General features: G+C 64.4%; 3 protein-coding genes across 8 annotated transcripts; 1 reads left to right on the top strand and 2 right to left on the bottom strand.

Annotated features, from left to right (window-relative positions):
- The first annotated feature begins 1,308 nt into the window (after window positions 1–1,308).
- Window positions 1,309–4,579, top strand: LOC107324990 (uncharacterized). The gene is made up of 6 exons (XM_085523648.1): window positions 1,309–1,345; window positions 1,449–1,755; window positions 2,471–2,611; window positions 3,567–3,733; window positions 4,083–4,209; window positions 4,320–4,579. Exons 1-6 carry the CDS (start codon window positions 1,309–1,311, stop codon window positions 4,375–4,377), a joined length of 837 nt encoding a protein of 278 aa, XP_085379774.1. The 3' UTR covers window positions 4,378–4,579.
- On the bottom strand, window positions 4,544–6,412 carry HEXIM1 (HEXIM P-TEFb complex subunit 1). Its single transcript, XM_015885499.2, has one exon. The coding sequence runs from the start codon at window positions 5,669–5,671 to the stop codon at window positions 4,826–4,828; it is 846 nt and encodes a 281-aa protein (XP_015740985.1). The 5' UTR covers window positions 5,672–6,412; the 3' UTR covers window positions 4,544–4,825.
- Window positions 6,413–6,739: 327 nt separating this feature from the next.
- On the bottom strand, window positions 6,740–12,595 carry ACBD4 (acyl-CoA binding domain containing 4). Of its 6 annotated transcripts, none has more exons than XR_014937067.1 (10): window positions 12,494–12,595; window positions 12,283–12,403; window positions 12,119–12,203; window positions 11,596–11,716; window positions 9,714–9,815; window positions 9,017–9,123; window positions 8,694–8,835; window positions 7,756–8,572; window positions 7,304–7,342; window positions 6,740–7,052 (listed from the first exon to the last, which is right to left on the bottom strand). XR_014937067.1 is itself a non-coding variant. In XM_085523529.1 (10 exons), the coding sequence occupies exons 5-10, from the start codon at window positions 9,813–9,815 to the stop codon at window positions 6,942–6,944; spliced, it is 777 nt and encodes a 258-aa protein (XP_085379655.1). In that variant the 5' UTR covers window positions 11,596–11,716; window positions 12,119–12,203; window positions 12,283–12,403; window positions 12,494–12,595; the 3' UTR covers window positions 6,740–6,941. The 6 variants fall into 6 exon arrangements, 4 of the variants coding, with proteins under 4 accessions (XP_085379655.1, XP_085379653.1, XP_085379654.1 ...); XM_085523529.1 differs by having other exon boundaries at window positions 7,756–7,925; window positions 9,608–9,815; XM_085523527.1 differs by having other exon boundaries at window positions 7,756–7,925.
- Between the last annotated feature and the right edge of the window lie 123 nt (window positions 12,596–12,718).

Genomic DNA, 12,718 nt, shown 5'->3' with positions numbered 1-12,718 from the left:
TCCCATGTCCCTGTCCCCCCCCCCCCTTCAGGGTTCCTCCTTTCTGCTGGATGTTAGGTGGATTTAAAGAGAAGGTACCTGTTTATTTGTAGGACCTACAGAAACACCTCTGCAGCACTCAGCCTGCTCACAGTGCCCATTGCTGTGCTGCCCTGCTCAGGTCTCCATCACTCTAGGTCCCACAGGGGCCTCCATCTGTCCTCATGGCCCCACAGCCACATTGCCACACAACAGAGCCACCCAGCTTGGGGCAGCACCCAGAACTGGGGGGCAGTGCCACATGGAGGGGACATGGGACATCTGAGGAGCACTGGGGACAGGGAGGACATACGGACATGTGGGAACTGCAGGAATACAGGGGACGTGGACAGCATATAGGGGGACATGGAGGAGACATGGAACATGAGAAGGATGTGCAGGGATGTAGGGTACATGGAAGACACAGGGGACAAGGCCATGTGGGGAGACATGGGGGACATGGGGGATACGTGGGGGACATTGAGGACACAGTGAACAAGGGAGGTATGTGAGCAACATGAGGGTCACAGAGCACACGGGGGGGAGATGGGAGACCTGAGGACACTGGGAATGGGGACACATTGAAACCACGGGGACCTGGGAGGACCCAGAGACAGGTGGGTGACCCTGGGACATGCAGGGAGACGTGGAGTACGTATGGGACATGGGGTGACATAGGGGGATGTTGGGGGGATTCAGGGGACCTGGGGGTGCAGATGGGGCATGGGTGACACAGGAGGCACTGAGGGACCTGGGGACAGGAACACTTTGGGGACACCAAGCAGGACCTGGGGATAAGTGTTAACTGGTTGCTTAGGGCTGGGAACTGGGAGCTTGGAACTGGGATCTGAGAAGTGGGGGCTGGAGCAGGTGGTTGGTTCTGGGAACTGTGGGGTGGGAACTGGGAGCTGGGAGCGAGGGATTGGGAAGAGATGGTAAATGGGAACTTGGATCTAGGAACTGGGAGCTCAGAACAAAGGACTGAGCTGGGAACTAAGGAACGTGATTAGAGTGAATAGAGAACTTGGTGCTGGGAGATGTGAACTGGGAGCTGGGAAATGGCAAAGGGAACCATTGGGTTCCAGTGGGAATGGGGCACAGGGGGCTTTGAAAGGGGGGGTAAAAACAACTGGGAAGTGGGAATAGTCAGTAAGTGTGGTCTGGGAGCTGGAGACTGGGAGGACTTGACTTGGAGCTGGGGATGGGGGCAGGGATACGGACACGGGCCCAGCGCGGAGCGAACAGCGCCCGGTAGGCCCAGAGCAGGCCGCAGATCCCGCACCCGTCGCCATGGAAACCCACAGCGCGCAGGCGCAGAGTCGCACAGGTGGGCCGCAAGGCATCATGGGACAGTAAGTCCGCAGAGCTGCAGCCCTCTCACGCCGGCCGCAGCGCAGGACTACAGCTCCCATAAACCCTCGCGGCGGAAGCGCAACCCTTCCCCTTCCTCTACACCTCTCCCTCCTATTGGCTCCGCCGCCATATCCGGCAGCAGTACGGCGGCGCCCGATTGGTTGGAAGGCGAGCGGGACGAGGCGGCGGCAATGGCGGACGAGCGGGCGGTGTGAGGGCTCGGCCGCCATTTTGTGTGTGTGGGGGCTCGCGCCCGGCCTCGCTGCCCGTCACTACGGGGCCGGTGAGCGGCCGGGAGCTGCGATGGGACCGAACCGAACCGGGAGCGCGGGGGAGCGGCTCCCTCCGGTGTCGAGTCCCGAGGAGAGCGGCGGAGCCCGCGCGGTGCGGCCGTTCCTCTCAGGAGTGCGGGGCTGCGGGGCGGGGAGGGCCCCGGGGAGGCCGAAGTGAAGGGAACGAGGCGGAGCGGCCGGTGTTGGGCCTCAATGGGGACGGGGGGGGATTGCAGAGATTGGGGCAAAAACTGCGAGATGGGGCCGAGCCGGGGGAGCAGCGGGAGCTGAGTGACCCCGGCGGGCGCAGAGTGGGGGGAAACGGCGCATTTTTGTGGTGAAAGTGACGTTTTGGTTTAGAAACATGGAAAGGAACACGGTGACACTGCCAGGACTTAATGCACCCCCAGAAACGAGCCCCAGGTGTGACACCCTGAGAACATCCCCAGGTGTGACCTAAACCCCTGAGAACATCCCCCTCAGTTTCACTCATCTCGGGGTCCCTGAAGTGCTGAACCCCCCCCACAGCCAACACGGACCCACCCCCCCCCCCAGACCCCGACACAACAGCCCCACCCGGCCATGGGGGAGCCCGGAGCTCATTGTGCAGCACAGAGCCCCAACCTGGGGCCAATTGGGGGAATAACAGCATTGGAATTGGTTCAGGTGTAAAACAGCACGACTGGGGGGGCTGGGTGTGGGCCCTGCTGTCAAACGTGGGACCTGCCAGTTGCAAATGGGGCTGTTTTCCATTTATACAACTTGCTGTTGAAGAAAATGTCCTGATGAAACAGGTTTGCTGACGAATGCCCGTGTTGCTCTATTAGCTCCTGCACTCCGGAGCTTTGCATTTCAGATACTGCTGCATTTCTGAGCTGGGAGCTTTATTTCAGTGCTGTGTTCAGCTCTGGGCCCCTCACAAGGAAGGAACCGAGGCCTTGGAGTATTGCAGAATGGAGCTGTGAGAGGTGTGAGCACAGAGGGGAGCAGGGATGGGTCAGTGAGGAGCTCAGGGGCCTTATTGCTCTCTGCAATGCCCTGAAAGGAGGGGGGGAGGAGGGGGTTGGCCTCTGCTCCAGGTAACAGCGATGGGATGAGGGGGATGGGATTGTGTTGCATAGGGGAGGAGCAGGTTGGATGTTAGGAAATAGAACGGGAGCCGTGGGGATGTGGCACCGTGTCAGCAGGTGGGGTGGGGTCGGACTCGGGGGGGTCTTAAAGGTCTTTTCTAACCCTAAAGGCTCCGTGGTGCTCAGTGTGTCTTAGTGCATCCACGTGGGTTGTTGGAGGTGGGATGTTGGTGGGCTCACAGCGAAGGGGAGTGAGCAGGAACGGACAGAGGCTCCTTTCTAAGGGGCTCCTGCTTCCATCGCAGTGCTGTTGTGATAGAGCAGCTGAGTGAGTCCTAAGGGTAAAGCATCGGTGGCCCTGGAGCCAGTGGGGCCGTCCCAAAGCCGCTCCGGGTTTCGCTTTGTGCTGCCGTTGTCGTGCAGTTGCAATGGACTCCTTCCCTTTTTGCAGCAGCGTTTGGAAGGAGCCGAGCTGAGCTGAGCTGAGCTGAGCTGCTGCTTCCTGCCCGTAGGAGCGGCTGGAGGCCGAGCGGGGCGTCCCGGACCCCCGGAGTGTGAGTGCAGGAGGTGGATTAAGGAGCAATTAGTGCGTTAAGGCTCCTTCATTAAGCGGAATGAAGTTGGTCCAATCGAAGTAGGGTCGGGGAGTTGGTGGGTCAGTGTCAGTGTCAGTCGGTGCCGATGCTGCAGTGATTGCGGGTTAATGGAATGAAGGGCCGCTCCTATGAATTCAATGTAACCGCGTTGGGGTCAGTGGGTGCAGGGCGGCCTGTGTGAGCGCTGCCATCACTTAGTAACTGCCCGGCTGCTACATTGCTCCCGCCGCTTCCTTGTCTGCTTCCTCCCCCTCCAGGTGCCCGGAGCTGTCGGTGCTGCCCGTGCTCGGACCCTCCGTTGTACCGGGAGGAGCCGAGTCCGCCCGGTGCGGCGCTGCGGGGCTCCAGGTGGAGCAGGAGCCTCTGCGGGCCGCTGTGCTGCTGCTGCTGCTGCTGCTGCTCCCCGAGCGATGGCCGCTAACGAGTGAGATCCCAATTAACGCAGCCCGCTCCTAACGACTGAGATCCCAATTAACTCAGCCCGCTCCGACGCACGGAGATGCGGCACAGCCCCGCAGCCGGCCCAGCGCTGCCGCTGTCATGGCAGAGGGAAGGGAAAGAAAGGGAGACACTGCGGGGCAGCTCCGCTCCAACACTACGATTGTTTGGCCGAGCTGTGCTGGGATCTGCCTGCAGCTCCATAGCAGCCCCATAGCAGCCCATGGAGCCCCATAGCAGCCCCACAGCAGCCCCATAACAGCCCATGGAGCCCCACGGCATCTTCCCTTTTCCCCGGGGCTGACGTTCGTTATGAAATAAACCTGCCCCCGTAGGTGCGGAGCTGCCTCCTCTGCGAGCTGTTCCATCGCGCCCATCCTGCCCTCGGTTACACAACAGCGGCTCAGCCCCTTCGCCGTCCCCATCCCCCCCTCAGCTCCCCGTCCTGTCCCCCCCCCTCAGGTACAGCCCCCTCCCCTTCACCCCCCCCCCTTTCCCAGCGCTGCTGACACCACAACTTCTCTCTCTCCTCCGCTGGAAAAGAACTTTTAAAGCCCCATTTCTGGCACTAGGAGCGTTTATGGGGAGCCCCCGAGGAGGAGGAGGCAGGAAAACGAGTCGAGCCTTTAGATGAGCGAATCGCTGCGGCTTCCAAAGCCCTGAGGGAGGTGTGAGCGCTGCCCCCCGGTACCGAGGGGTCCCGGTGCACGGAGCACAGAACGCACCAAAACCATCCGAGCTGCGTCCCCAGGTGGGAGGAAACTCGGGGCATCCCCCATAAACCAGACCGAAGCTGTTCCAGTTACAAGTCATTAAATTTATTAGACCTCTCTATTATTTATTATTATTTTTTTATAGTCAGTTTTGGCCAATTTACACTTTTTTTTCCTTTTTTTTTTCTTCTTCTTTTTTTCTCCTTTTTGGTTTTTACACACACACACACACACACGGGGAGGAGGGGAAAGGGAAAGAAAAGCATCATCATGAGTTCACGTTGACAGCGACCCCTCCCCACCCGCCTCCAAAGGGGGAGGGCTGAGCTGAGCGCCGCGTCCCGCAGCTCCGCTCCGAGGGTCGCTCACTCCGGAGCCGCCTCCGCCGCTCGCACGTCCCTCTCCCGCAGCAGCTGCAGGTTCTCTGCCCGCAGTCGATCCACCTCCAGCTCCAGCAGCCGCGCCGCCTCCGCCGCCTCGCCGTGTTTCTTGCTCTCCATCCGCAGGCGGTTGTTCTCGTCCTCCATGCGGGAGAGGCACTTCTCCAGCTCCAGGTACTCCTTCACCAGCTCCTGCTTGCTCATGTTCTGCAGACTCTCCACGTGGTACCGCTCGTACGTCTCCGAGAAGTCCCTCTGCAGGAACTCGCTGCCGTCGCCCCCCATCCCGTCGCTGCCGCCGTCCTCCTCGGCCGCCTCCTCCAGGAAATCCTCCTCGCTCGTATCGTCCGATTTGGCGGCGTTTCGCCGCGGGTACAGCCCGGTTTTCAGGTCGGGCTCCTCCTGGTCGTGGTCCTCCATCAGGAACTGCGTGGTGTTGTACGGGGCCACGGGCTGCCCCTTGGCGAACATCTCCGCGCGGAGCCTGGACGCGCGCAGACTCTGCCGCTCGTCGAACTGCTGCTTCTCCTCCCAGCTCAGTTTCGAGTAGGGCTTCCAGCGCCGCTTGTTCTTCGACGGCCGCCGCCGGTGCTTCTTCTTGGCGGGCCACTCCTGGGCGCGCCCCACGGCGGCGCGGTACCGCGGCCTGAGCCCGGGCTGCCCCTCGCCGCCCTCCGCCGGCCGCGCCTCGTGGTCCCCCGCGTCCCCCGCCGCCTCCGCCGCGTCCTGTCGGTGCTGCAGCCGCCCGCCGTCCCCGTCCCCGTCCGGCTGCGCTTCGCCCCGCTCGGGATCCGCGGGCGCCGCCTCCGGGGCGCGCTCGGCGTCGGCCATGGCTGCGCGCTCCGCTGCCGCTCGGACGGACGCTACATCGGAGCCGCCCGCCGCCCCGTGCCGCGGGGTCACGGCCAGACAGGGGTTAACGCCGCCGGGCCCGCCCCCCCCGCGCGCATGGCACGCGCCGCCGCCTCCTTCTCCTCCTCCCTCCGCTCCGCTCCCGCCCTGCTCTGCCCTCCCCCCGCCCCGCGCCGCCACCGCGACCCGCCGCCGCCGCCTCCCGACTGCCGCTCCCCACCCGCTCCGCCGCCTTATATAGCCGCGCGCGACCCGCGCAGGCGCGCTGCGCGCCCCGCCCCGAGGCCAATCGGAGTGCGCGAGGGGCGGGGCGTACCGCTCAGACACGCCCCCTCGCCGTTCGGCCGGCCGAGATCCGATTGGCGGAGCGAAACGTCGCTCGCGCTTCTCAGCCAATAGCAGGAAGGGGGCGGGCCGGGGCCGTACCACTCTCGGAGGGGGGAGCTGCGGGTGCGACCTTCAGCAACAAGAGACCCCCAGAAATGGGGCGGACCAAAGAGTCCGCGATGCGGAGCGACACCGAGCGGGGATGGACGGAACCGGAACCGGAGCATGGAGCGGACAGAGGGAGCGGGGGGGGATGGGGGCAGAGCGGGACGGAATGAGGGAAAGGACGGGGGATCCGGGCGGAGGAATCGCGGAGCCGCCGCTGTGTGATGCGATGTGATGGATGTGACGATGTGATGCGGCTCAGGCCGCGCGGAGGGAGATGTAAACAAACGGGGCGCAGCGAGTCCCGCCTTAAAGGCGCCGCGTCCCTTTTTTGTTGCGTTGGGGGATGGGCGCGTCGGCACCTGGTCGGTGTGAGCGGGGCGGGACGGGGCTGCGGGGCGACCATGGATCGACAACACCGCACCGGGGCCGGGGGATCCGCTGCAAACGATGCATCGCTACGATGGGGTCACGTGCCGAACCGAACCGAGCCGAGCCGGGGGGCGGCTGGCAGCGGGCCATGCCCGTCCAACAGGTGGTTGGTCCCGTTCGGTGCCCGGTGCCAAAGGTTCGGTGCCCCCCCCCCCCCCATTGCAGCGCACACAGCCACAGCCGCACTGAAAAGGCAACTTTAATGGGGTCGGGCTGACCCCGCTCTGACCCCGCTGCCGTCCGTGTCCCCGCGGGTCCCCCCCGCACCCCGCGGCCGTTCCGCCCGGAGCCGCCGGCGGTTCGTGCTTCGTGGTGCAGGAGGAGCCGAACCGGGAACCGGGAACCGGGACCGGCTGCGTGGGGCCCGTGAGGCCGCGGCTCCTCGTCACCTCTTCCTGCCCCGCCAGCGCCGCAGCAGCCACTGCGTGACGAACGGCCACGCCACGAGGAACAGCAGCGTGCGCGGGGACGCGGGGAGCGGCCACGGGGACTCGGCCTGGACGGGGCACGGACACGCGTGGGGGGCGGCACACAACAACACGGCTCGTGGCCGCCGTCCCGCCGGGCTCCCACCGCTGCTGTCAGCGACGATGCACCGGGACGGGACGCGCCGCTCACACCCGTCCCCTCCCCCGCCCCGCTGCGGGACCCCTCCCCTCCCCGGCCCGACCAGCGGCACAGCCCGGCTCACAGCAGCGCCCTACGGCCGGGACGGGGCGGTACAGGCGCTGCATTACAGCCCCTCACCTGCACCAGCAGCTCTTCGGGATCCGCCCCAGCCGGGTCCTGCAACAGGAGCGGTTGTGGGGCACAGCCAGGAACCACGGGCAGACACCGCAGCCCCGTCATGCGATGTGCTCAGCACCCGGGGCCATGGGGATATGGGGGCGATGGGGATAGAGGAGATAACGTGGATCTCGAGGGTAGTGGGGATCTCGGGGCAATGGGGATCTCGAGGGGGTAATGAGGATCTCGGGGCGATGGGGATATAGGGGCCATGGGGATATAGGGGCCATGGGGATCTCAGGACGATGTAGATCTCGGGGCCATGGGGATCTCGGGAATAACGTGGATTTCGGGGATAACGTGGATCTCGGGGCAGCGCTCCCCGCTCGTTCCTCGGGCAGATTCGAGGGCCGCGATTCGGCCCCGCCCCGGCCCCCCCCGCGCTGCCCACCCGTGGGAGCGGTGCCTCGTACCTGCGTGGATGCGAGCAGCTCCAGCTCGCTCAGCCGCTCCAACACGCGCTTCATGTCGTCCTGCAGGGCCCGCACGGTAACGGCCACGTGGGCGTCCAGCTCCGGTAGCGGCAGCTGCTCCGCGGCGCGGGGCTCGGCCGGGCTCCCCGCATCATCCTCAACGAGCCGCTCTGCGGGAGCAAGGGGAGGCGGCGCTCAGCCACGAGCGGAGCGGGCCGTGGGCTCGGGGTGGGCGCTGCACTGGGAGCAGCGGGGCTGCGTGTCCCGGCGCTGTTGGATGGAGGATCGCCACGTCTCGGCCCCAAACCCGCCCCGCTGCCGCGATAAGCCCGGCCGCCCGCAGACCGGCAGGTGCCGGCAGAAGCTCGGCCGCTCCTCGGCCCCCAGAGCCGCTTTTATCGGCCTCGTTACAAGTTAACCCCCGAGGTCAGGCAGCCCCGGAGCTTCGCAGGAACAGCAGCGGGGAACCGAGAGTTGTGGGCTGCGGGGGGCGGCAGAGCATCAATGCCCGGCAGGACGGGAGCAGCCACCGGGGCTGCCCCTCGCTGGGTCCCTGCTGGGCACCGACCCTGGGCCGGCTCCTGCGGGGACACCGAGCCGGGCCCCACGGAGAGCCCCGGCCCCACAGAGCCCCAGCCCCACGGAGAGCCCCGGCCCCACGGAGAGCCCCGGCCCCCCCTGGCACGCCCGTATTATCCGGGGGCACCGAGCGTTTGCTGCTGGCGGGGCTGCACGGCGCTGAAGCTGAAGGATGTCCAGCATTCAGCACAGCGGGACAATAACGGGGATCCGTCCCGGAGGGGAAGCATCGAGCTGCCTGGGGGCCGGGGGATGAACAGGGCGGGTTGGTGGCTGCCGACTACCGGCGGTGCCGGCGCTCAGCCCGCACACACACACCGCAGGCGGGCAGGGAGCAGCGGGAGCCGAGCTGCACCCACCTCCATCAGCGCCCCGGGCCGCCAGGTCGGCACCGCCGCTCCCCTCCCGTCTTCTGCCTTCACCCCGCTCCGCCCGCCCAGCCTCGCACCCGGCCGGGCCGCTCTTTGGGACCGGCCCCCGCTCCGCCAGCAGCCGCCCGGCCTGACACGGAGAGAACAGCGACCTCAGAGCGCCGGGATGCGCGTCCAACCCCCCCCGGGAGCTCAGGGGGGGTCACAGCCGCCAGGAAAGCGGTGAGAAGCCGATGGCAGCGCCTGCATGGATGGGGGGGTTGGGGGTACCGGGACCCCATCACGGCCCAGCGCAGCCCGGGGGACGTTACCTGCTGGTGCTCCATCTGCTCCATGGGATCGCTGAACACTTCCCCCTCCGAGTCGCTGGTGCCCTGGCTGCCCTGGTGCGTGTCGGCAGCAGGAGCCGGCCCCGCTCCTGCAATGAAGCACAGGCAGCGCCGGCGTGACGGGACGTGGCTGCGGAGCCGCTGTGAGCGTGGGGTTAAAGCTCAGCACGGCCAGAAAGCAGAAAGCAGCGCTGGGTGCACAGAGCAGGGCCACCATCCTCAGCGGGAGGATCAGGAGAAGCGCTCGGTGCTGCCGCTCGGGGCCACAAAGCGTCACCCACAACCAAGGGAGGGCACTGGGGGCAAAAAGGGACACGGGAGCCGTGTGTGTGAGCAGGGGGCACAGAGATACCAGCACTGTGTGAGCACCAGGGGCTGCACAAGAAACCCAGGTGCAGCTCCCAGGGCGCCCCGTCCATCCCTGCATTGCTCTTATCCCTCGGCTGCAGTTCAGCACAGTGAGGTCTCTGAGCACAGACACCCAACACACTCAGGGTTACACTGGGGGCAGCAGCTGCCCCACAAGAAGCCCCAGCCCTGCATGACACGCAGGCGGGGTTGGACCAGACGTGCCTGAAGCCAACAGCTCTGTGTTGGGACGGAGGCCCGGCCCAGCCCTGTCACCACTGCCTCCTCCATGGGGTCTCTGCCGGGTGCTGGACACACCAGGGAGACCAACCTGGCTCCTGCTGCTCCTGGGGCAGCTCATCCTGAAGGCTCTCCTGGCTCTCTCGCTCCTCCTGGCCCTGCTCAGCCGGCTGCTGCTGCTGCTGCTGCTCATCTGCAGGGAGAGAAAGGCAGCAGAGTTATGTGCCATGCGTCTATTTGCAGTGCCACCTGCCCTCTGTGTAGAAGAACCCCTGCACCCCACATCCCCCCCCGGGTGTTGGAGCCCATGGGGTTAAGTGCAGCCGTGCAGCATTAACAGCAGGCAGGACTTTGCTCCCCACTCCTGGCCAAGCAGCTGTGTGGTAACGCTGCCCTGTACCTCATTAGGGCTGCACGGGCACCACCAGCACCCAGCCCAGCCTCCAAAAATCACCCCTCTCACCTGGATTATCATTAACAAAACAGAAAGAAAAAGGCTCGTGGTGGGTCCGAGCACCTTTAGCACAAATAACTCAACGGCTTAAGGAGAAGTTGGTTGTTTAAAGCACGTTCCAGGCCGCTGGTGTTTATGTGGGTGTCAGGCAGTGTGAGGTTTCTGTCATTGCTAAGGGACAGCAGTGCAGGAGGACACCCACAAGGAGGGGAAGGATGGGGAGTTCAGAGCAGCTCTCATGTAATAGAGAAAAGCAGCCAATTTCTGTGGCATTCAGCAAAAAGAATGAATGCACCTGGGAGGAAGCAGCCGTCGTGAGGCCGAGCCATGCAGGAACAAACCCTACCGATTGGCTTTGGGTGTCTTTGTGGATGCAGGGGGGACAGAGGTGAGTCAGTCTGTCAGAGCTCTGCCTGTTTATACCTGCTGCCAACGCAGCCCAAAGCTCAACCTGCTGCAAAGCTAATGGAGGGAGCAGCCAGCAGCCACATGGAAGGGTTTCTGTTCCAACACAAGGCCGCCCCAACACCCCCCTGCCCCTATAAGCCCCCTCCCCGTCCCAATAATCACAGAATGACCCGGGTTGGAAGGGACCTCAAGGATCATGTAGTTCCAACCCCCCTGCCTGGCAGGGCCACCAAACATACACCTTTACTAGATCAGGTTGCCCATAGAGACCCCATAGATCCCCATAGAGACACCATAGATCAGGTTGCCCAGGGCCCCGTCTAACCTGGCCTTGAACACCTCCAAGGACGGGGCATCCACAACCTCCCTGGGCAGCCTGTTCCAGGGCCTGACCACTCTCCTAGTGAAGAACTTCCCCCTAACATCCAACCTAAATCTTCCCTCTTTTAACTTAAAACCATTTCCCCGTGTCCTGCTATTGTCAGCCCTTTCCAAGAGTTTACTCCCCTCCTGGTTACAGGTTCCCTTCAGGTATTGAAAGGCTGCAATGAGGTCACCCCGCAACCTTCTCTTCTCCAGGCTGAACAAACCCAACTCCCTCAGCCTGTCCTCACAGGGGAGGTGCTCCGGCCCCCTGATCATCTTCCTGTCCCTCCTCTGGACCCTTTCCAAAATCTCCATATCTTTTTTGTACTGAGGGCTCCACACCTGGACACAGTACAACAGATGGGGCCTCACAAGAGCCGAGTAGAGAGGGACGATCACCTCCCTATCCCTGCTGACCACCCCTCTCCTGATGGAGCCCAGGATCCCATTTGCTTTCCAGGCGCTCCCCAGCCCATTTTCCCGCACACAGCCCCGTCTTTGTTTCCATCAGGTGATCCTGGCGCTGTGCCTGTACTGGGGCCGAGCAGGAGGAGCAGAGCCCGGCTGCCACGGCCATGTAGGGCTGCGGGTGGGAGCCTGGAGCCACAGCTCGGCTTCTCCCCTCCAGATTTAGGGGAGGGGTCGCTCGGCTCGGAGACCCACCGTGTGACAGCAGCACCTGGGGCCCGGCAGCAGCCTCGTGTGTGCGGTGCGGGCTCCCAGCGGTCGGTGCGGGCTCACTCACCCCCCGTCCGTCGGAAGAAATCCTCGGGGGGTCGCGGCATGTCCCGGATCACCTCGTACAGCGGCTCGAAGTAACGGAACATCTCCTGCGTGCTCTCGTCCGGCCGCACCGTGTCGATGACCTGCGGGCAGCGGGGTGTGTGTGTGTGTGTGTGTGTGTGTATGTGTGTGTGTGTGTGTGTGTGTGTGTGTGCAGCGCTCTGTGTGTGTGTGTGTGTGTGTGTGTGTGTGTGTGTGTATGTGTGTGTGTGTGTGTGCAGCGCTCTGTGTGTGTGTGTGTGTGTCTGTGTGTGTGTGTGTGTGTGTGTGTGTGTGTGTGTGTGCCCGTGTGTGTGTGTGTGTGCAGCGCTCTGTGTGTGTGTGTCTGTGTGTGTGTTTGTGTGTGTGTGTGTGTGTGTCTGTGTGTGTGTGTATGTGTCTGTGTGTGTGTGTATGTGTGTGTGTATGTGTGTGTGTGTGTGTGTATGTGTGTGTGTATGTGTGTGTGTGTGCCCGGTGTGGGCGCCGCCCGCAGCCCCCGTTACCTTCTGGGCCACCTTCTTCATCTCGGCCACATACGCCGCCATGGCCTCCTCCCTGCTCATCCTGCCCAGGCTGTGCCACGCGTCCCTGCGGGGCGGCCGTGCTCAGTCGGGCTCAGTCGGGCCGTGCTGACCCGCATCCCCCGCGGGGCCGTGAGCTCCGTTACCACTTGTAGCGCCCGATGGGGTCCCAGAAGCCGGGCCGGGGCTCCTGGCAGCGCCCCGCCGTCGCCTGCTTGTAGTAGCTGTAGAAGCGCAGCATCTCCTCGTACGAAGGCCGGTACGAACCTGCCGCACCGTAACGCCGTCAGCACGGACCGGGCACGCCCGGCTCCAATCCCGGCTCCAATCCCGGCTCCAATCCCGCCCCGCACTGACCGCTCCGGGGCAGCCCCTGGATGACTCGCACCGCCGCCTGGAACTGCGCCCCGCAGCCCGGATCCGCCATGGCCCCGCTCCGCCGCCACCGCCGCTCGCCTCTCCGTGAGGGGACGTCGCGCGGCCAATCGGAGCGAGGCTTCCATCGGAGCCGACGTGTCGCACCCAATCAGAGCGTCGCTTGCGAAACGGGACGCGCTGTCCCGCCTCCTCCGGGCCAATAGC

Source organism: Coturnix japonica, chromosome 24 (genome assembly GCF_054131305.1).
Source record: "Coturnix japonica strain WE chromosome 24, WE-NBRP24, whole genome shotgun sequence".
NCBI lineage: Eukaryota > Metazoa > Chordata > Aves > Galliformes > Phasianidae > Coturnix > Coturnix japonica.
This window is presented reverse-complemented; position numbering and strand designations above follow the sequence as displayed.

What these genes read in the sequence shown, in the direction of transcription:
- ACBD4 (XM_085523527.1), bottom strand. Translation starts at nt 12,563, where the DNA reads ATGGCGGATCCGGGCTGCGGGGCGCAGTTCCAGGCGGCGGTGCGAGTC. An exon ending in CCAGGGGCTGCCCCGGAGCG is followed by an intron (nt 12,404 to 12,493) that starts GTCAGTGCGGGG and finishes ACGGTGCGGCAG; the next exon opens with GTTCGTACCGGCCTTCGTAC. An exon ending in TGAAGAAGGTGGCCCAGAAG is followed by an intron (nt 11,717 to 12,118) that starts GTAACGGGGGCT and finishes CGCTGCCCGCAG; the next exon opens with GTCATCGACACGGTGCGGCC.
- LOC107324990 (XM_085523648.1), top strand. Translation starts at nt 1,309, where the DNA reads ATGGAAACCCACAGCGCGCAGGCGCAGAGTCGCACAG. An exon ending in GCAGGCGCAGAGTCGCACAG is followed by an intron (nt 1,346 to 1,448) that starts GTGGGCCGCAAG and finishes TCGCGGCGGAAG; the next exon opens with CGCAACCCTTCCCCTTCCTC. An exon ending in GTCCTGTCCCCCCCCCTCAG is followed by an intron (nt 4,210 to 4,319) that starts GTACAGCCCCCT and finishes TTCTGGCACTAG; the next exon opens with GAGCGTTTATGGGGAGCCCC.
- HEXIM1 (XM_015885499.2), bottom strand. Translation starts at nt 5,671, where the DNA reads ATGGCCGACGCCGAGCGCGCCCCGGAGGCGGCGCCCGCGGATCCCGAG.